This window comes from Amblyraja radiata, chromosome 5, assembly GCF_010909765.2.
Source record: "Amblyraja radiata isolate CabotCenter1 chromosome 5, sAmbRad1.1.pri, whole genome shotgun sequence".
Lineage (NCBI taxonomy): Eukaryota > Metazoa > Chordata > Chondrichthyes > Rajiformes > Rajidae > Amblyraja > Amblyraja radiata.
Window position 1 is genome coordinate 56573659 of NC_045960.1, and position 21412 is coordinate 56595070.

Consider the following 21412-nt stretch of genomic DNA (forward strand, 5'->3'; position numbering starts at 1 on the left):
AAGCTGGAGAAGGAGGACCGTGGAGCAGCGGGCAGCCAGCAGCAGCCAGCGGCACTTGGATCACCCGTAGTGGGATCAGCTGTGCCCGATGTCGCCTCCACACCGGCCAGATCCACGCGGCCGGGCGGAAAGGCTAGACACAAAACAAACAAGGTCGTGGACTCAGAGGAGTCCGACTTTGAATCACCGCCGGCGGCCAGCGCCCGAGAGCGCTGGAGCGGGAAGAAGCGGTGTATGGAGCTTTGCTCCAACGTGACAGACTCCGGGACATGGAGTCGGGTCACTGTGGGCCCTATGATAACCCACAGCAGTACCTCTTTAAGGGCTTCACAGTGCTTCTACCTCATCAGAGGGAAGCACTGCGGGTCAGTTCTGGGCTGACCTGGAAGAGGGGTCCGCAGAAGAAAGTGTGCAAGGGGTGCAGGAACAAGAGAACCTACTGGAACCTAGCACCCCCACGCACCCACCAGCAAAACTGGTGAAAGCTCGAAGGACCGGTACTCAAAAACATGAGTCTTTTAGGCCATGGCCCAGACCGGCCTTCTCGGAAGATGCGGGACCTCCAACGCAAACCAAACCGTAAATCCAGACCCCAACGCTACAACAGCGAAGAACCTACAAAAAGGTAAACCTGCCACTGGTAACTATGGAGGTAGGTGGGTCTGGTTCCCTACAAACAGTGGGCATGGAGATTGGGTGGAGATAACACGCTCTTCTGAAAGCATGGAGCATGATAACAATCGATATCGACATCTTAAGCAGTATCCAGGGATATACAACAGAGTTTATACACAAGTACAGCCCTCCAGTTCAACATATACTGAACCGAATGTTCGTGCTTTCTGATAAAAGAAATCAAAAGCGCAAGCTGACTGAAGCGGCTTTACATAAAAGGTGTAATTGAGAAAACTCAACACGAACCATTAAAATTTGTGTCCAATATATAAACAAAAAGATGATGGTCATCGCATCATCATAGATCTAACAAAATAGATACCTTTGTTACTGCTTAACAATTAATTCCCAAAGGTTACTTCAATGGCCAGCATCATTTTAAAAGATGCTTACTATTCAGTGCCTATACGAGGTGACCACAGATGTTACTTAAATTCAACTAGATGGGACAACTCTAGCAGTATAAAGCACTGCCAAATGGGTTATCATCAGCCCAGGCTGTTCACAAAAGATTTTGAAACCAGCCCAAGCGTTTCTACAGAAACGTATACACATGGTCATGGCATATTTAGATGACATACTCATTATGTGCAAAAACTTTGGAATTGGCCAAACAAACTGTAACAGCCACAAAAAAAGTTATTTGGGGAACTGGGATTCATTTCATCCAGTTAAATCTAAACTAACGTCTTCCACTACTATGGACTACCTGGGGTTTCACCATTGACTCAGTTCACATGTCCATGACTCTGCCTAAGGGAAAGGCTACAGATTTAATAGAGGCTTATAAAAAACCTCACTGACATCAGCAAACCATCCATCAGATTGGTAGCCAAAGTAATTGGCATAATGATGGCTGCCTTTCCAGCCACACAATTTGGACCTCTACATTACCAAAACATACAGAGAGCAAAAAACAAGCACTCTAAATTATGCAGGTCACTTTGACAGATCTGTGAAACTACCAATCAGGCTAAAATGGAACTAAAATGGTGGATAGATAACTCTAGCCTTGTTCCTATCCAAGCATTGTCAGTAACCTTTTCCATGGTACTACAAACTGATGCCAGTACAATTGGTGCGGAGCCACCAATACCAATACCACCGTGGTAGCATACATTAGCCACAGGGTGGAAACAAATCAACATCATGTGACAATCTGGCCATACAAATTGGCAATGGTGTCTCCAGAAAGATATTTGGATATCAACCACTTATCTACCAGGAAGACTAAATTCAGTGGCAGACACCAGGTCCCAGTTATCAAGTTATGTTACACAGGAACCAGACCCTGTGGCAGCGGTGACAGATGCATTTTCGCTGCATTGGAGGGGAGGGGAAATTGTTTATTTACGCATTCCCTCCTTTCCTGCCTCATCAGTCGGGTATTAAGGAAATACAACAGACTCTGCATCTGGAATTGGTAGTACCCGATTGGCCTACACAACCATGGTTCCCAGTGGTATCAAACATGGAATCAGAGACATGAACATCCCATCTGTTCTGGAATATCTGGCAGGCCTCCACTACGATGAGGGGCTCAGTTACAGTGCCATCAACTGCGCCAGAAGTGCCCTATCGAATTACCTATGGCAGGGGACAGACCATTACACTGTTGGGACTGACCCACTGGTACAAAGCCTATGAGGAGTACCAGATACTCCCATATATGGGATGTGAGTATAATCCTGAAGATGCTCAGGAGTGGTCTCCAGCAACAGTTCTTTCCTTACACAGACTGACATTAAAACGGTCATGCTAATGGTATTGGTCACGGCACAGAGGATACAGTCACTGCAAAACAAGACTGGACAACATGACTTTCTCAACGGAAAATATTACGTTTCATATTTATGAGATAGTAAGCAGAACAGAAAAATGGATCAGCAGGCCTCTATATACAATTAGGTCATACCCAACAGATGGCCGTCTGTGTATAATAAAACATCTGTCGTTACACATGGAGAAAACGAATATCCTAAGAGGCAATGAAAAGGCACATTTTTTATCAGCCACTAGCAACCACACCAAGAGTGACGGTCCAGGCCATCTCAAGATGGCTGAAACAGTTGCTAAACACAGGCTGGGGTGGATACTAAAATTTTAAAAATCTCTTTCCATCAGGGCTGCAGCTACATCGGCAGCGATACAGTTGGATGTACCAATGGACCAAATCCTCAAGGCAGCAGGATGGTCTGGAGGGGAAAAACATTCCAATTATTTGTAATAAACCAGTAATGAAACCTGGAACATTTGCAGAAACAATTTAAGTTCTATAAATTAATTTAAACCCATATAAAGGGGTTATAAACTTGTGTTAAAAATTTTATGATTTCAATGTCGAATTCATGTCCAAATTATGTTAACACAATCCTCCCAACAGTCAAGGCAGACGTGATGCATGGACTCGTTCCACGGCATGAAATCACAGAGCTTTAAAATCTTCACGTAGTCACTCACGTGACTCCGAAGTAAAATAGTAAGATTAAACGAGAACTTACCAGTTTGAAGTTTGATCTGTATTTTATGAGGAGTTACGATGAGGGATTACGTGCCCTCCGCTCCCACCCAGATCATATACTTAACTGGTACCTCTTCTCTAATCTTACTATATTTAGTCATTACAGTTATCTGTGATTCCACACCGCTGCTTTGAAGAATGACACGCATGCGCCTGGCGGGCTTCTTCACGTAATCCCTCATCGTAACTCCTCATAAAATACAGATCAAACTTCAAACTGGTAAGTTCTCGTTTAATCTTACTAGTAAAGTTCATGGCAGCATTTCCAGGAAGGGGGGTGTAAAAGAGCTGATTTGTTGAAGAATCTGATAGCAGTAGGGAAGAAGTTGTTCTTAAGTTTAAACATCTGGGCTATCAATCCCTGTATCTTCTCCCAGATGTTAGATGAGAGAATGGGCAGAGCAGCAGCATCCTTGGCAATACTTCCATTGATCCGACTGACAACAGAAGTATCATCAGTGAACTTAAAGATCAAGATGGCACTCCACTTTGTCACACGGTCATGACGGGACAGTGAGTGGAACAGGGGACTGAGCGCGCAACCTGGAGGATTTTTTTAAATCATTTTTCAAAACAGCCCTCATTTTTAACAAAGAGTACGCATATAGCCCCAGATATTTCTGTTAGAATTGTGCTCTCCAGTTATAATGCCTCTTCTCATTCTTCCTACAATGTAACATTTCATGTCTCTCAGCAGCAGGTTTTCTGTACTATCTATCCTTCTATTTCGTCAGCCTGTCACTATCTCCCACAAGTCTACTACTAACCCACTCATAGTTCATGTATACCCTCGGGTTTTGTGTTATTAACAAGCCTGCAAATTGCGCTCTGTAATCCAAGTTGCGAATATATATTAAGAAAAGCAATGGGACCTAGAGGCACCTATTGGGGGACATCACTGTACAATGCTCTCCGTAATGTTTGGGACAAAGACCCATCATTTATTTAATTGCCTCTGTACTCCACAATTTGAGATTTGTAATAGAAAAAAATCACATGTGGTTAAAGTGCACATTGTCAGATTTTATTAAAGGCCATTTTTATAGATTTTGGTTTCACCATGTTGAAATTACAGAAGTGTTTATATATAATCCCTCCATTTCAGGGCACCATAATGTTTGGACGCATGGCTTCACAGGTGTTTGTAATTGCTCAGGTGTGTTTAATTGCCTCCTTAATGCAGGTATACGAGAGCTCCAATCTTTCCATCACCTTTGTAAACTTTATTGCTGTTTATCAACATGAGGACCAAAGTTGTGCCAATGAAAGACAAAGAGGCCATTATGAGATTGAGAAACAAGAATAAAACTGTTAGAGACATCAGCCAAACCTTAGGCTTACCAAAATGAACTGTTTGGAACATCATTAAGAAGAAAGAGAGCACTGGTGAGCCTACTAATCACAAAGGGACTGGCAGGCCAAGGAAGACCTCCACAGCTGATGACAGAAGAATTATCTCTATAATAAAGAAAAATCCCCAAACACCTGTCCGACAGATCACTCTTCAGGAGTCGGGTGTAGATTTGTCAATGACCACTGTCTGCAGAAGACTTCATGAAGGCTGACTTATTTTCATTAATAATAAAACTGCTGATGGTAGTAGCATAATGAATCCTGAAGTGTATAGACACATCCGATGTGTTCAAGTTCAAACAAATGCCTCAAAACTCATTGGCCGGTGGTTCAGTCTACAGCAAGACAATGATCCCAAACACACTGAAGCAACATAGGAGTTTTTCAAAGCTTAAAAAAAGGTCAAATCTTGAGTGGCAATCACCCGATCTGAACCCAATTGAGCATGGCTTTTATATGCAGAAGAGAAAACTGAAGGGGACTAGTCACCAAAACAAGCATAAACGAAAGATGGCTGCAACACAGGCCTGGCAGATCATCACCAGAGAAGACACCCAGCAACTGGTGAAGTCCATGAATCGCAGACTTCAAGCAGCCATTGCATGCAAAGGATATGCAACAAAATACTAAACATGACCACTTTCATTTACATGACATTGATGTGTCCCAAAAAATTATGGTGCCCTGAAATGGGGGGGACTATGTATAAACACTGCTGTAATTTCTACATGGTGAAACCAAAATGTATAAAAATGGCCTTTAGTGAAATCTGACATTGTGCTCTTTACCACGTGTGATTTTTTTTCTATTAACAAATCTCAAATTGTGGAGTACAGAGGCAAATAAATAAATTATGAGTCTTTGTCCCTAACATTATGGAGGCACTGTTTATCTCACTCCTGTCCACCATCTACTCGGTCTCCATTTTTTCTTGTTATGTGGCCAATTTGTTTTTTGATGTTGCTATACATTGGCCACATGGTGGGTGTATGGAACAAGCTGCCGGAGAAGGTAGCTGAGGCAGGTACTATCGCAAAGAAACATTCAGACAGGTACATGGATAGCATAGGATTAGAGGGATATGGGCCAAATGCAGGCAGGTAAGACTCGTGTAGATAGGACATTGGTTGGTGTGGACAGGTTGGGCTGATGGGCCTGTTTTCACACTCACTCTGACTACAGCCCTGCATCAATGATCTTTTGCTTCAATCATTTATTCTGTTAAAAGCTGTGCAGAAATTGCTTTTAACAATCCACGATAGCTTTCTCTGATTAAGCAATGTTTATCCAGCCATTGCAAATTCTGTAGGTACACAAAATTGCTGGGGAAACTCAGCGGGTGCAGCAGCATCTATGGAGCGAAGGAAATAGGCGACGTTTCGGGCCGAAACCCTTCTTCAGACTGAGGCAAACCTCATTGGCCGGTGGTTCATTCTACAGCAAGACAATGATCCCAAACACACTGCTAAAGCAACAAAGGAGTTTTTCAAAGCTTAAAAAAAGGTAAAATCTTGAGTGGCAATCACCCGATCTGAACCCAATTGAGCATGGCTTTTATATGCAGAAGAGAAAACTGAAGGGGACTTAGTATGCCTCCATTGCAAATTCTGTTACTGATTTGTTTCTGGAATTTTTCACACCAAAGTTAAACTAACTACTTACTGGGTTTAATCACAACATCATCTTTTGAAGGAGGTTGCAGCATGTGTAATTATCCAGTTCTTCGGCCACCTCGAGTGCATTCCATATTGTTGGTGGTTTTATTTGAGGAAACATAGAAACATAGAAAATAGGTGCAAGAGTAGGCCATTCGGCCCTTCGACCCTGCACCGCCATTCAATATGATCATGGCTGATCATCCAACTCAGTATCGTGTACCTGCCTTCTCTCCATACCCCCTGATACTTTTAGCCACAAGGGCCACATCTAACTCCCTCTTAATATAGCCAATGAACTGGCCTCAACTACCTTCTGTGGCAGAGAGTTCCAGAGATTTATTCCAGGAAGGAATGTGATGTTTTATATCACGCGTCAGAGGTTGAGGGGAGATCTGATAGCAGATCCAGTTATGAGTGACAGAGGCCTACACCACATGGTCTGACTCTGCTGGGTCCTACTGCTCCCCCGTCCTACAGGAAACCTCAGTAGTGATGAGTCTTCCCCTTTCTCCTCTTTTAACCAGGTTACCTCGACCACAGCCCACCCATACAACAGGCCTCAAGCCCCCCCTCATCTCTGAACACCCAGCATCCCCCCCATCTGACCTCATCTTGGCCTCTGTCCACTCAACGGCCCTCCTCTGACCCCAACCCCGACCTTGTCATGTCTTCATCTCCCCGACCTCCCCCTTTCCTGTATGGAACGGTCTATTCTCGGCAGAGGCCTCACCTTCATTCCCCTCCACCCCCACCTCACCGAGTTCTGGGTTCGCCACGACGTAGAGCTTTCCTTCCGTCGCCTCTGCGTCTTTTTCTATGGGAAGGAGTCAGCACCATCCAATGATGACCCCTTCTCCTGTCTCCACCAGTCCCCCTCCTCTTGGACTTCCTAGAACGGCCTTCTACCCTCTAGACTTCTTTATTTTTAACTGCCAGGGTGACATCAGCCATCTCAACTTCTCCACTCCCCTTACCTGCTCTAACCACACCCCCTCTACTCACTCTGCAGCAACCCTGACATTATAATCAAACCCGCCGACAAGGGAGGTGCTGTGGTAGCCTTGTGCACTGAGGCCAGGCGGCAAGTTTGGCGCGCTACCAGGCTGAGGCCAGGCCACAACTGTCAGACACCTCCTCCTACTTATCCTTGGACCATGAACCAACAGGCGAGCACCGAGCCCTAATCTCACACACCATTTCTGATTTCATCACTTCTAGCTGTCTGCCTTCCACAGCCTCCAACCTTTTGTGTTTCGCAACCCCGGACAGCCCAGTTTTACCTTCTCCGCAAAATCCATAAACACTACCCTGGCAGACTCATTGCCTGCTCCTGTCATATGGAAATTATTTCTATGTACCTCGACTCCATCCTATCCCCTCAGGTCTAATCTCTCCTGACCTATGTCCAAGATATGCTCTTTATTTCTTTAATGACTTTCGCTTTCCGAGCCTCCACTCCCTCATCTTTACTATGGACGGTCAGTCACTCTACACCTCCATCAGGAAGGCCTTAAAGCTCTCCGTTTCTTTCTCGAGCGCGGAATTATCCAATTTCCCTCTACTAACACTACTCCACCTAGCGGAGCTGGTCCTCGCACTCAACAACTTCTCCTTTGACTTCTCCCACTTCTTCCAAGTCCAAGGCGTAGCTATGGGCATCCACATGGGCCCCAGCTATGCCTGCCTCTTTGTAGGGTACGAGGAACAATCCCTGTTCCAGGCGTACACTGGCCCTATTCCCGAAATCTATATTTGTTGCATTGATGACTGCATCGGTGCTACCTCCTGCATCCATGCAGAACGCATGGACTACATCAACTTCACCACCAATTTTCACTCTGCACTCAAATTTACTTGGACCATCTTTGACACCTCCCTCCCCTTTTTTGACCTCACAGTCTCCATCCCAGGAAATAGACTATTGATGTCTATTACAAACCCACGGACTCCCACAACTATCTCAACTACACTTCTTCCCATCCTGCTTCCTAACCCTTGCTCCCAATTCCTCCGTCTACGCCACATCTGCACCCAAGATGAGGTGTTCCATACTAGGACATCCGGGATGTCCTCATCCTTTGGGGAATGAGAGTTCCCTTCTCCCATCATTGATGAGGCACTCACTCGTGTTTCCTCGGTCTCCAACCTTGCTCCCCCTGCCCCTAGTCGCAAGGGAGACAGTTCCCCTAGTCCTTACCTTCCACCCCATCAGCCGTCACATACAACACATAATCCTCTGAAATTTCCGCCACCTCCCATGGGATCCCACCACGAGCCAAAATTTCCCATCTCCGCCCCTTTCCTCCTTCCCCAGAGGCTGTTCCTTCCGTGACTCCCTGGTTAACTCATCCTTTCCCACCCAAACCACCTCCTCCCCGGGAACCTTCCCTGGCAACCGCAGAAGATGCAACACCTGTCCTTATATCTCCTTCCTCGACTGTCCAGGGACCCCGATAGTCCATTTCAGGTTAAGCAGAGGTTCACTTGCACCTCCTCCAACCTTATCTACTGTATCCGTTGTTCAAGATGTGGACTCTGATACATCAGCGAGACCAAACGCAGACTGTGCGATCAGTTCGCAGAACATCTTTGCTCAGCCCGCCAGAACCAACCTGATCTCCCGGTTGCTGGACACTTTAATTCCTCTTCCCATTCCTACACAAACCCTTTCTGTCCTCGGTCTCCTCCATTGTCAGAGTCAGGCCCAACGCAAATTGGAGGAACAGCATCTCATATTTCGCTTGGGCTGCTTGTAGCCCAGTGGTATGAAAATTGATTTATCTCACATCAGGTAGCCCTGGCATTCCCTCTCTCTCTATCCCTCCCCCACCCAAGTCACACCAGCTTCTCTTTTTCACCCTACAAACAGCTAACAATGGGCCATTTCCTTTATCATAGTTACTTTTTTGCATATCTTTTATTCATTGTTCTTTATCTCTCCACATCATCGTCTATATCTCTAGTTTCCCTTATCCGTAACCAGTCTGAAGAAGGGTCTCGACCTGAAACTTCACCCATTCCTTCTCTCCAGAGATGCTGCCTGTTCCACCGAGTTACCCCAGCTTTTTGTGTCTATCTATGACTTAGATGTGGTAGACAGGCAGAACCGCTTTTCTAAGGTTGACATGTCAAAAGACTAGATGGCATGGGTGTAAGATCAGAGGGAATGTTTAAAGGAGATGTGTGGAGCTATTTTTTGTATTTACACAGAGAGTGGTAGGTACCAAGAATGGTCTGCCAGGGGTGGTGGTGGAAGCAGATACAATGGTAGAATTTAAGAGGCTTTTAGATGGGCACAAGGTTATACAGTGAATGGAAATATGTAGATCACATGCAGGTAGAGAGGATTAGATTAATGTAGAATGATGACTGGCACAGACACAGGACAATGGGCCCGTTCCTGTATGTTCAAATTAGTACATGGAATAGCAGGTTGCATTATGAAGAAGGTTGGAGATAATGGACGTGTGCTCAGTGGAGTTTAAAAGAGCGAGCCTGGATTTGATTGAAGCATGTAAAATCCTGAGTTTGGATGTGGAGATTATTTTGCTTCATGGGAGAATCCAGAACAAGGAATCATCTTTTGGAAGTAAGTTGTTGTCCATTTGCGGCAGAGATATGTGATTTTTTTTCATTTCTCTCGGATGGTTTTTGTATAAATTTGAAACTATCCTCCTTAAAGGACAGAGTAAACAGAGTATTTGAATATGTTTAAGGTAAAAGTACATCCATTCTGGATAAATGAGGGTGAAGGGTTTCCAAGGGTTTATAGGATTTTGGATTTGAAGGTAGAATCTGATCAGCCACTGCAGAACAGGTTTGATGAGCTGAGTGGCCTTTACCTATCCCAGAGAGGCATCTTCATGTGTAACTGTTGCTATCCTCCTCCCACCCCGTTCAATTGAGCCATCTATGATGCTAAAGCCATGGCTCTGCTACACTCCCCATGGTGAACCTTTTTCCCCAACAGTACTCAGAAATGCTGTTATCAGGCAACTGAACCATCCCATCAACAACTAGAGAGCAGTCATGAGCTACTTTGTACCTCATTGGAAACCTTCGGACTATCTTTGATTGGACTAAATAATCATTCACGTTATTCCCTTTATCATGTATCTGTACACTGGACGGCTCGATTGTAATCATGTATTGTCTTTCTGTTGACTGGTTAGCACGCAACAAAAGCTTTTCACTGTACCTCGGTGCACGTGACAATAAACTAAACTAAAATGAGTATGTTAAGAAACGCGTCATCTATTATTTTTGGTGTCTGGCATTCACCCGTTCCCTCAGTGTGTACACACTCTTGAGATGTATGATGTATTAACATCTCTAGTAAAGTGCTCTCCACAACACTCGTGATGAGCTTGATGAGTCTTCCAGATGGAGACGTTTCCTTCACCTTGGTTGTCCTGGAATGGGGAAATGTCCTGGCATTCCCATGTGGTAGAGAATGTGCATTTTACAAGTTACATTGCACTGCCCTAGCTTGATTTTAATGGATAAAAGGGGTTCTTAAAAGATCATAATTATTATATTGGAGATACAAGAGACAGCTGATGCTAGAATCTTGAGCAAAACACAAAGCATGGGAAGAACTCGGTGTGTCAGGCAGCATCTGACGGACAGGCAGCAAGGCGTGACGCACCATTCCTTCCAAAGATGCTGCCGGACCCACTGAGTCTCCAGCATTTTTTTTTTTTGCTCATCATTATTACATTACTGCTTTAAAACATTATGCAGGTGATTAACAATATTCTAATGGAACTTGCGAAGTGCTGTGGCTGATAAAGACAAGTACTGAGATGTTGGATGACTGTGATTTCTGCGGTTTGTTTGATAACATGGGAAGATCTTTGAGAATTGGTTGAATTTTCCTTTCTGAGATTAAATATTTGAATTGAAAGCATTGTGTCATCATGATAGAACAAATAAAATTGTGCTATTAAAAATCAGCGCATTCTAAATTGAATGGAAACTTTGAAATTGTGTGTCTGCTTATAAAATTAGAAATATTTTCTGCCCCAAACAAAGGGAAAAGCAGCTCTTTTCCAACCAATGGGCAAAGTTCTTCCAAAAGCAAAATATCTACCAGCAGTGAGGGAGGTTGATGCAGATTAGAACTCTATGAACAATATGTTCTTGTGTGTAATGCAAAGGATCCAAGATACTTCACTGTTGTGATTATCAAGCACAGCTAAAACAGACTTTCCTAAGAATGCACTGAGTCATGCTAGCAGACCAGATATCTGATAGAATGTGTAGATTTTAAGGAATATCTACAAAGAGGGGCAGCAGGAGGAATTGGAGTTGAAAGGAGACACTTGTGGAGGAGCAAAGAAAATCCAGATTTGAAGTGCAGTTATCATGGAGAATTGATGTGTGGAGATGGTAAAGATATTCTGTTCAAAACATGAATTCATACATCATGCTTTGATGTGCCCAGAATAAGTGTCTGGAACTAACATTGGGTTCTTTTAATGCGAAAATATGAGTTGTTTGATGTAAGGTTTCTTCTGCCAGACCTTGTTTAGTTCCATGATACATTCTTCCACTAACCCCTTATACTTTGATTCCTTAATACTAACATTCATGTCTGTTTTCAATGTATCAGTGACTAAGCCTCTGCATCAATCTCGGATAAATAATTCTAAAGAGTCACTACCCCCTTGATGAAGGCGATGCAAATTACAGAGGCAATCACTTCCCTCTTCCCTACCAGGCCTTTAAAACCTTGGCAAGACTCGCCGAACTAGTGGAAGATAATCTATTTCTCTGGCTGCATTCGACTGTGCGTCTTGGATACAAAGATAGTAATTGACAAACTGCTTTGGCAGAGTCGACCCCTCTCCCACGAATTGTGCTGTGCGAAAAGTGATCCAAATTGTGAAATAGGTGCATTTTAAACTATGTTCTACATTTATTTGACTTATTTTAGTTAAAACCTGGACGTGTGAGTCTCGCTGTGGTGAGAAGCGACTCAGAGAAAGCCACTGTTCATGCTCTGATGACTGCATCCAGAAGAAGGATTGTTGCACTGACTACAATTGGATTTGTAAAGGTAATAATAGATATAAAAGGCAAAATTCACCTGTGTGAAATGCTGATGCTTGAATTAAAACACAGAAACATAGAAAATAGGTGCAGGAGTAGGCCATTAGGCCCTTCGAGCCAGCACCGCCATTCAATATGATCATGGCTGATCATCCAATATCAGTTCATGAAGTCTCACCTGCCTGCATTTGGCCCATATCCCTCTAATCCTATGCTATCCATGAAGGCTGACTTATTTTCATTAATAATAAAACTGCTGATGGTAGTAGCATAATGAATCCTGAAGTGTATAGACACATCCGATGTGTTCAAGTTCAAACAAATGCCTCAAAACTCATTGGCCGGTGGTTCATTCTACAGCAAGACAATGATCCCAAACACACTGCTAAAGCAACAAAGGAGTTTTTCAAAGCTTAAAAAAAGGTCAAATCTTGAGTGGCAATCACCCGATCTGAACCCAATTGAGCATGGCTTTTATATGCAGAAGAGAAAACTGAAGGGGACTAGTCACCAAAACAAGCATAAACTAAAGATGGCTGCAACACAGGCCTGGCAGATCATCACCAGAGAAGACACCCAGCAACTGGTGAAGTCCATGAATCGCAGACTTCAAGCAGTCATTGCATGCAAAGGATATGCAACAAAATACTAAACATGACCACTTTCATTTACATGACATTGATGTGTCCCAAACATTATGGTGCCCTGAAATGGGGGGGACTATGTATAAACACTGCTGTAATTTCTACATGGTGAAACCAAAATGTATAAAAATGGCCTTTAGTGAAATCTGACATTGTGCTCTTTACCACGTGTGATTTTTTTTCTATTAACAAATCTCAAATTGTGGAGTACAGAGGCAAATAAATAAATTATGAGTCTTTGTCCCTAACATTATGGAGGCACTGTTTATCTCACTCCTGTCCACCATCTACTCGGTCTCCATTTTTTCTTGTTATGTGGCCAATTTGTTTTTTGATGTTGCTATACATTGGCCACATGGTGGGTGTATGGAACAAGCTGCCAGAGAAGGTAGCTGAGGCAGGTACTATCGCAAAGAAACATTCAGACAGGTACATGGATAGCATAGGATTAGAGGGATATGGGCCAAATGCAGGCAGGTGAGACTCGTGTAGATAGGACATTGGTTGGTGTGGACAGGTTGGGCTGATGGGCCTGTTTTCACACTATCACTCTGACTACAGCCCTGCATCAGTGATCTTTTGCTTCAATCATTTATTCTGTTAAAAGCTGTGCAGAAATTGCTTTTAACAATCCACGATAGCTTTCTCTGATCAAGCAATGTTTATCCAGCCATTGCAAATTCTGTAGGTACACAAAATTGCTGGGGAAACTCAGCGGGTGCAGCAGCATCTATGGAGCGAAGGAAATAGGCGACGTTTCGGGCCGAAACCCTTCTTCAGACTGAGGCAAACCTCATTGGCCGGTGGTTCATTCTACAGCAAGACAATGATCCCAAACACACTGCTAAAGCAACAAAGGAGTTTTTCAAAGCTTAAAAAAAGGTCAAATCTTGAGTGGCAATCACCCGATCTGAACCCAATTGAGCATGGCTTTTATATGCAGAAGAGAAAACTGAAGGGGACTTAGTATGCTTCCATTGCAAATTCTGTTACTGATTTGTTTCTGGAATTTTCCACACCAAAGTTAAACTAACTACTTACTGGGTTTAATCACAACATCATCTTTTGAAGGAGGTTGCAGCATGTGTAATTATCCAGTTCTTCGGCCACCTCGAGTGCATTCCATATTGTTGGTGGTTTTATTTGAGGAAACATAGAAACATAGAAAATAGGTGCAAGAGTAGGCCATTCGGCCCTTCGAGCCTGCACCGCCATTCAATATGATCATGGCTGATCATCCAACTCAGTATCGTGTACCTGCCTTCTCTCCATACCCCCTGATACTTTTAGCCACAAGGGCCACATCTAACCCTCTTAATATAGCCAATGAACTGGCCTCAACTACCTTCTGTGGCAGAGAGTTCCAGAGATTCATTCCAGGAAGGAATGTGATGTTTTATATCACGCGTCAGAGGTTGAGGGGAGATCTGATAGCAGATCCAGTTATGAGTGACAGAGGCCTACACCACATGGTCTGACTCTGCTGGGTCCTACTGCTCCCCTGTCCTACAGGAAACCTCAGTAGTGATGAGTCTTCCCCTTTCTCCTCTTTTAACCAGGTTACCTCGACCACAGCCCACCCATACAACAGGCCTCAAGCCCCCCCTCATCTCTGAACACCCAGCATCCCCCCCCATCTGACCTCATCTTGGCCTCTGTCCACTCAACGGCCCTCCTCTGACCCCAACCCCGACCATGTCATGTCTTCATCTCCCCGACCTCCCCCTTTCCTGTATGGAACGGTCTATTCTCGGCAGAGGCCTCACCTTCATTCCCCTCCACCCCCACCTCACCGAGTTCTGGGTTCGCCACGACGTAGAGCTTTCCTTCCGTCGCCTCTGCGTCTCTTTCTATGGGAAGGAGTCATCACCACCCAATGATGACCCCTTCTCCTGTCTCCACCAGTCCCCCTCCTCTTGGACTTCCTAGAACGGCCTTCTACCCTCTAGACTTCTTTATTTTTAACTGCCAGGGTGACATCAGCCATCTCAACTTCTCCACTCCCCTTACCTGCTCTAACCACACCCCCTCTACTCACTCTGCAGCAACCCTGACATTATAATCAAACCCGCCGACAAGGGAGGTGCTGTGGTAGCCTTGTGCACTGAGGCCAGGCGGCAAGTTTGGCGCGCTACCAGGCTGAGGCCAGGCCACAACTGTCAGACACCTCCTCCTACTTATCCTTGGACCATGAACCAACAGGCGAGCACTGAGCCCTAATCTCACACACCATTTCTGATTTCATCACTTCTAGCTGTCTTCCTTCCGCAGCCTCCAACCTTTTTGTTTCGCAACCCCGGACAGCCCAGTTTTACCTTCTCCGCAAAATCCATAAACACTACCCTGGCAGACTCATTGCTTGCTCCTGTCATATGGAAATTATTTCTATGTACCTCGACTCCATCCTATCCCCTCAGGTCTAATCTCTCCTGACCTATGTCCAAGATATGCTCTTTATTTCTTTAATGACTTTCGCTTTCCGAGCCTCCACTCCCTCATCTTTACTATGGACGGTCAGTCACTCTACACCTCCATCAGGAAGGCCTTAAAGCTCTCCGTTTCTTCCTCGAGCGCGGAATCATCCAATTTCCCTCTACTAACACTACTCCACCTAGCGGAGCTGGTCCTCGCACTCAACAACTTCTCCTTTGACTTCTCCAACTTCTTCCAAGTCCAAGGCGTAGCTATGGGCGTCCACATGGGCCCCAGCTATGCCTGCCTCTTTGTAGGGTACGATGAACAATCCCTGTTCCAGGCGTACACTGGCCCTATCCCCGAACTCGATAGTTGTTGCATTGATGACTGCATCGGTGCTATCTCCTGCATCCATGCAGAACGCATGGACTACATCAACTTCACCACCAATTTTCACTCTGCACTCAAATTTACTTGGACCATCTTTGACACCTCCCTCCCCTTTTTTGACCTCACAGTCTCCATCCCAGGAAATAGACTATTGATGTCTATTACAAACACACGGACTCCCACAACTATCTCAACTACACTTCTTCCCACCCTGCTTCCTAACCCTTACTCCCAATTCCTCCGTCTACGCCACATCTGCGCCCAAGATGAGGTGTTCCATACTAGGACATCCGGGATGTCCTCATCCTTTGGGGAATGAGAGTTCCCTTCTCCCATCATTGATGAGGCACTCACTCGTGTTTCCTCGGTGCTTCTACCTTGCTCCCCCTGCCCCTAGTCGCAAGGGAGACAGTTCCCCTAGTCCTTACCTTCCACCCCATCAGCCGTCACATACAACACATAATCCTCTGAAATTTCCGCCACCTCCCATGGGATCCCACCACGAGCCAAAATTTCCCATCTCCGCCCCTTTCCTCCTTCCCCAGAGGCTGTTCCTTCCGCGACTCCCTGGTTAACTCATCCTTTCCCACCCAAACCACCTCCTCCCCGGGAACCTTCCCTGGCAACCGCAGAAGATGCAACACCTGTCCTTATATCTCCTTCCTCGACTCTGTCCAGGGACCCCGATAGTCCATTTCAGGTTAAGCAGAGGTTCACTTGCACCTCCTCCAACCTCATCTACTGTATCCGTTGTTCAAGATGTGGACTCTGATACATCAGCGAGACCAAACGCAGACTGTGCGATCAGTTCGCAGAACATCTTTGCTCAGCCCGCCAGAACCAACCTGATCTCCCGGTTGCTGGACACTTTAATTCTCCTTCCCATTCCTACACAAACCCTTTCTGTCCTCGGTCTCCTCCATTGTCAGAGTCAGGCCCAACGCAAATTGGAGGAACAGCATCTCATATTTCGCTTGGGCTGCTTGTAGCCCAGTGGTATGAAAATTGATTTATCTCACTTCAGGTAGCCCTGGCATTCCCTCTCTCTCTATCCCTCCCCCACCCAAGTCACACCAGCTTCTCTTTTTCACCCTACAAACAGCTAACAATGGGCCATTTCCTTTATCATAGTTACTTTTTTGCATATCTTTTATTCATTGTTCTTTATCTCTCCACATCATCGTCTATATCTCTAGTTTCCCTTATCCGTAACCAGTCTGAAGAAGGGTCTCGACCTGAAACTTCACCCATTCCTTCTCTCCAGAGATGCTGCCTGTTCCACTGAGTTACTCCAGCTTTTTGTGTCTATCTATGACTTAGATGTGGTAGACAGGCAGAACCGCTTTTCTAAGGTTGACATGTCAAAAGACTAGATGGCATGGGTGTAAGATCAGAGGGAATGTTTAAAGGAGATGTGTGGAGCTATTTTTTGTATTTACACAGAGAGTGGTAGGTACCAAGAATGGTCTGCCAGGGGTGGTGGTGGAAGCAGATACAATGGTAGAATTTAAGAGGCTTTTAGATGGGCACAAGGTTATACAGTGAATGGAAAGATATAGATCACATGCAGGTAGAGAGGATTAGATTAATGTAGAATGATGACTGGCACAGACACAGGACAATGGGCCCGTTCCTGTATGTTCAGATTAGTACATGGAATAGCAGGTTGCATTATGAAGAAGGTTGGAGATAATGGACGTGTGCTCAGTGGAGTTTAGAAGAGCGAGCCTGGATTTGATTGAAGCATGTAAAATCCTGAGTTTGGATGTGGAGATTATTTTGCTTCATGGGAGAATCCAGAACAAGGAATCATCTTTTGGAAGTAAGTTGTTGTCCATTTGCGGCAGAGATATGTGATTTTTTTTCATTTCTCTCGGATGGTTTTTGTATAAATTTGAAACTATCCTCCTTAAAGGACAGAGTAAACAGAGTATTTGAATATGTTTAAGGTAAAAGTACATCCATTCTGGATAAATGAGGGTGAAGGGTTTCCAAGGGTTTATAGGATTTTGGATTTGAAGGTAGAATCTGATCAGCCACTGCAGAACAGGTTTGATGAGCTGAGTGGCCTTTACCTATCCCAGAGAGGCATCTTCATGTGTAACTGTTGCTATCCTCCTCCCACCCCGTTCAATTGAGCCATCTATGATGCTAAAGCCATGGCTCTGCTGCACTCCCCATGGTGAACCTTTTTCCCCAACAGTACTCAGAAATGCTGTTATCAGGCAACTGAACCATCCCATCAACAACTAGAGAGCAGTCATGAGCTACTTTGTACCTCATTGGAAACCTTCGGACTATCTTTGATTGGACTAAATAATAATTCACGTTATTCCCTTTATCATGTATCTGTACACTGGACGGCTCGATTGTAATCATGTATTGTCTTTCTGTTGACTGGTTAGCACGCAACAAAAGCTTTTCACTGTACCTCGGTGCACGTGACAATAAACTAAACTAAAATGAGTATGTTAAGAAACGCGTCATCTATTATTTTATGGTGTCTGGCATTCACCCGTTCCCTCAGTGTGTACACTCTCTTGAGATGTATGTTGTATTAACATCTCTTGTAAAGTGCTCTCCACAACACTCGTGATGAGCTTGATGAGTCTTCCAGATGGAGACGTTTCCTTCACCTTGGTTGTCCTGGAATGGGGAAATGTCCTGGCATTCCCATGTGGTAGTGAATGTGCATTTTACAGGTTACATTGCACTGCCCTAGCTTGATTTTAATGGATAAAGGGGGTTCTTAAAAGATCATAATTGTTATATTGGAGATACAAGAGACAGCTGATGCTAGAATCTTGAGCAAAACACAAAGCAGGGGAAGAACTCGGTGTGTCAGGCAGCATCTGACGGACAGGCAGCAAAGCGTGACGCACCATTCCTTCCAAAGACGCTGCCGGACCCACTGAGTCTCTCCAGCATTTTTTTTTTTTGCTCATCATTATTACATTACTGCTTTAAAACATTATGCAGGTGATTAACAATATTCTAATGGAACTTGCGAAGTGCTGTGGCTGATAAAGACAAGTACTGAGATGTTGGATGACTGTGATTTCTGCGGTTTGTTTGATAACATGGGAAGATCTTTGAGAATTGGTTGAATTTTCCTTTCTGAGATTAAATATTTGAATTGAAAGCATTGTGTCATCATGATAGAACAAATAAAATTGTGCTATTAAAAATCAGCGCATTCTAAATTGAATGGAAACTTTGAAATTGTGTGTCTGCTTATAAAATTAGAAATATTTTCTGCCCCAAACAAAGGGAAAAGCAGCTCTTTTCCAACCAATGGGCAAAGTTCTTCCAAAAGCAAAATATCTACCAGCAGTGAGGGAGGTTGATGCAGATTAGAACTCTATGAACAATATGTTCTTGTGTGTAATGCAAAGGATCCAAGATACTTCACTGTTGTGATTATCAAGCACAGCTAAAACAGATTTTCCTAAGAATGCACTGAGTCATGCTAGCAGACCAGATATCTGATAGAATGTGTAGATTTTAAGGAATATCTACAAAGAGGGGCAGCAGGAGGAATTGGAGTTGAAAGGAGACACTTGTGGAGGAGCAAAGAAAATCCAGATTTGAAGTGCAGTTATCATGGAGAATTGATGTGTGGAGATGGTAAAGATATTCTGTTCAAAACATGAATTCATACATCATGCTTTGATGTGCCCAGAATAAGTGTCTGGAACTAACATTGGGTTCTTTTAATGCGAAAATATAAGTTGTTTGATGTAAGGTTTCTTCTGCCAGACCTTGTTTAGTTCCATGATACATTCTTCCACTAACCGCTTATACTTTGATTCCTTAATACTAACATTCATGTCTGTTTTCAATGTATCAGTGACTAAGCCTCTGCATCAATCTCGGATAAATAATTCTAAAGAGTCACTACCCCCTTGGTGAAGGGGATGCAAATTACAGAGGCAATCACTTCCCTCTTCCCTACCAGGCCTTTAAAACCTTGGCAAGACTCGCCGAACTAGTGGAAGATAATCTATTTCTCTGGCTGCATTCGACTGTGCGTCTTGGATACAAAGATAGTAATTGACAAACTGCTTTGGCAGAGTCGACCCCTCTCCCACGAATTGTGCTGTGCGAAAAGTGATCCAAATTGTGAAATAGGTGCATTTTAAACTATGTTCTACATTTATTTGACTTATTTTAGTTGAAACCTGGAAGTGTGAGTCTCGCTGTGGTGAGAAGCGACTCGGAGAAAGCCACTGTTCGTGCTCTGATGACTGCATCCAGAAGAAGGATTGTTGCACTGACTACAATTGGATTTGTAAAGGTAATAATAGATATAAAAGGCAAAACCCACCTGTGTGAAATGCTGATGCTTGAATTAAAACACAGAAACATAGAAAATAGGTGCAGGAGTAGGCCATTAGGCCCTTCGAGCCAGCACCGCCATTCAATATGATCATGGCTGATCATCCAATATCAGTACCCCATTCCTGCTTTTACCCTATATCCCTTGATTCCTTTAGCCCTTAAATTGCACTAAAATTGCAGTAAACTCTGGTATTAACATTTCCACCTTTGGCTTAATCTTTGTGATTCTAATTAGTTGTGTGTAATTGTTTGACTGTGTTAAACATTTTGAATTTATTTTCCATTGCATTCTCAATATTTTGTTAAGACTTTATAATTTATCTGCTTGACCCTTAGGTAAATATTATAATCACAAAACATCGATAAGTTGCTTCAATTATTTCTTAAATTCAGCACAAAAAAAATGTTTTGATCCACTGGAACTATAAGACAGTGTCCTTACTGTTCAGGAATAACAAGAAAGGGAATGAAGTGGCAATCATGAATTGGGAGGGGTAGAAGTCAGTTATAGACAGAACAGAATGGATGGAGATAAGATACTGCAGGTGCTGCAATATCGAGGAGCAAAAACAAATTGCTGGAGAAGGTCAGCGGGTCAGGCAGCATCTGTGGAGGAAAAAGGATGATCAATGTCACGAACCCTGCATCAGAACTTGAGAATAGAATCATTACAAGGGCAATGGATGGCATCTGATGGTAATGGTATAATTGGAATATATAAGATTGAAACATAGAATAAAATGGATATTCTTGCTATTCTGTAACTGAATAAGAAAATTGTTTGTGTCTTGTATGAGTGCTTGGAAGCAATGATAGAAATACTCACATTGACTTTCAGGAATGGTAGAAAGGTGAAGTTAACAACTCGGTTAGTGACAATTCCTTAGATCTGTTCTGAAAGGTCATTGATCTGAAACGTTAACACGTTGTCTCTCGCCACTGATGCTGAACAGACCGGCTGATCTTTTTCAACAGAAGATAGACACAAAAAGCTGGATTAACTCAACGGGACCGGCAGCATCTCCGGAGAGAAGTTTTGTTTTGTTGGATGATGTTTCGGGTCAAGAGTTGTTTCCTTTTTTTTAAAACACTGGAAATATTTTGTAGTGGGTTAAATCAATATTTTAAAAAGGTCAATGAGTTTTAGTAAAGAAACAGAATAATTGGTTATTTGATGAAGTAGATTTATGCTTTAAACATAGTTATTAAATTAGGAAGGAATTTGTGCCATAATTCATCAAAAATATTTTTTAAATAACTTCTTACTTTTCCATAGGTGAAAAAAGCTGGCTTCAGGAAGATTGTGAAGATATTGCGACACCCCAATGTCCAGCAGGGTAGGACTTCGCTTGTTCTTCAAG

The 21412-nt window shown here is 43.7% G+C and overlaps 1 protein-coding gene across 1 annotated transcript in view; it reads left to right on the forward strand.

Annotated features, from left to right (window-relative positions):
- Window positions 1–21412, forward strand: part of LOC116973325 (venom phosphodiesterase 2-like) — a 130412-nt gene that overhangs the window by 27736 nt on the left and 81264 nt on the right. The window contains exons 3-4 of the mRNA XM_033021283.1: window positions 19885–20007; window positions 21328–21388. Of these exons, the coding sequence (XP_032877174.1) occupies window positions 19885–20007; window positions 21328–21388 (184 nt within the window). The remainder of the gene's footprint in view (window positions 1–19884; window positions 20008–21327; window positions 21389–21412) is intronic.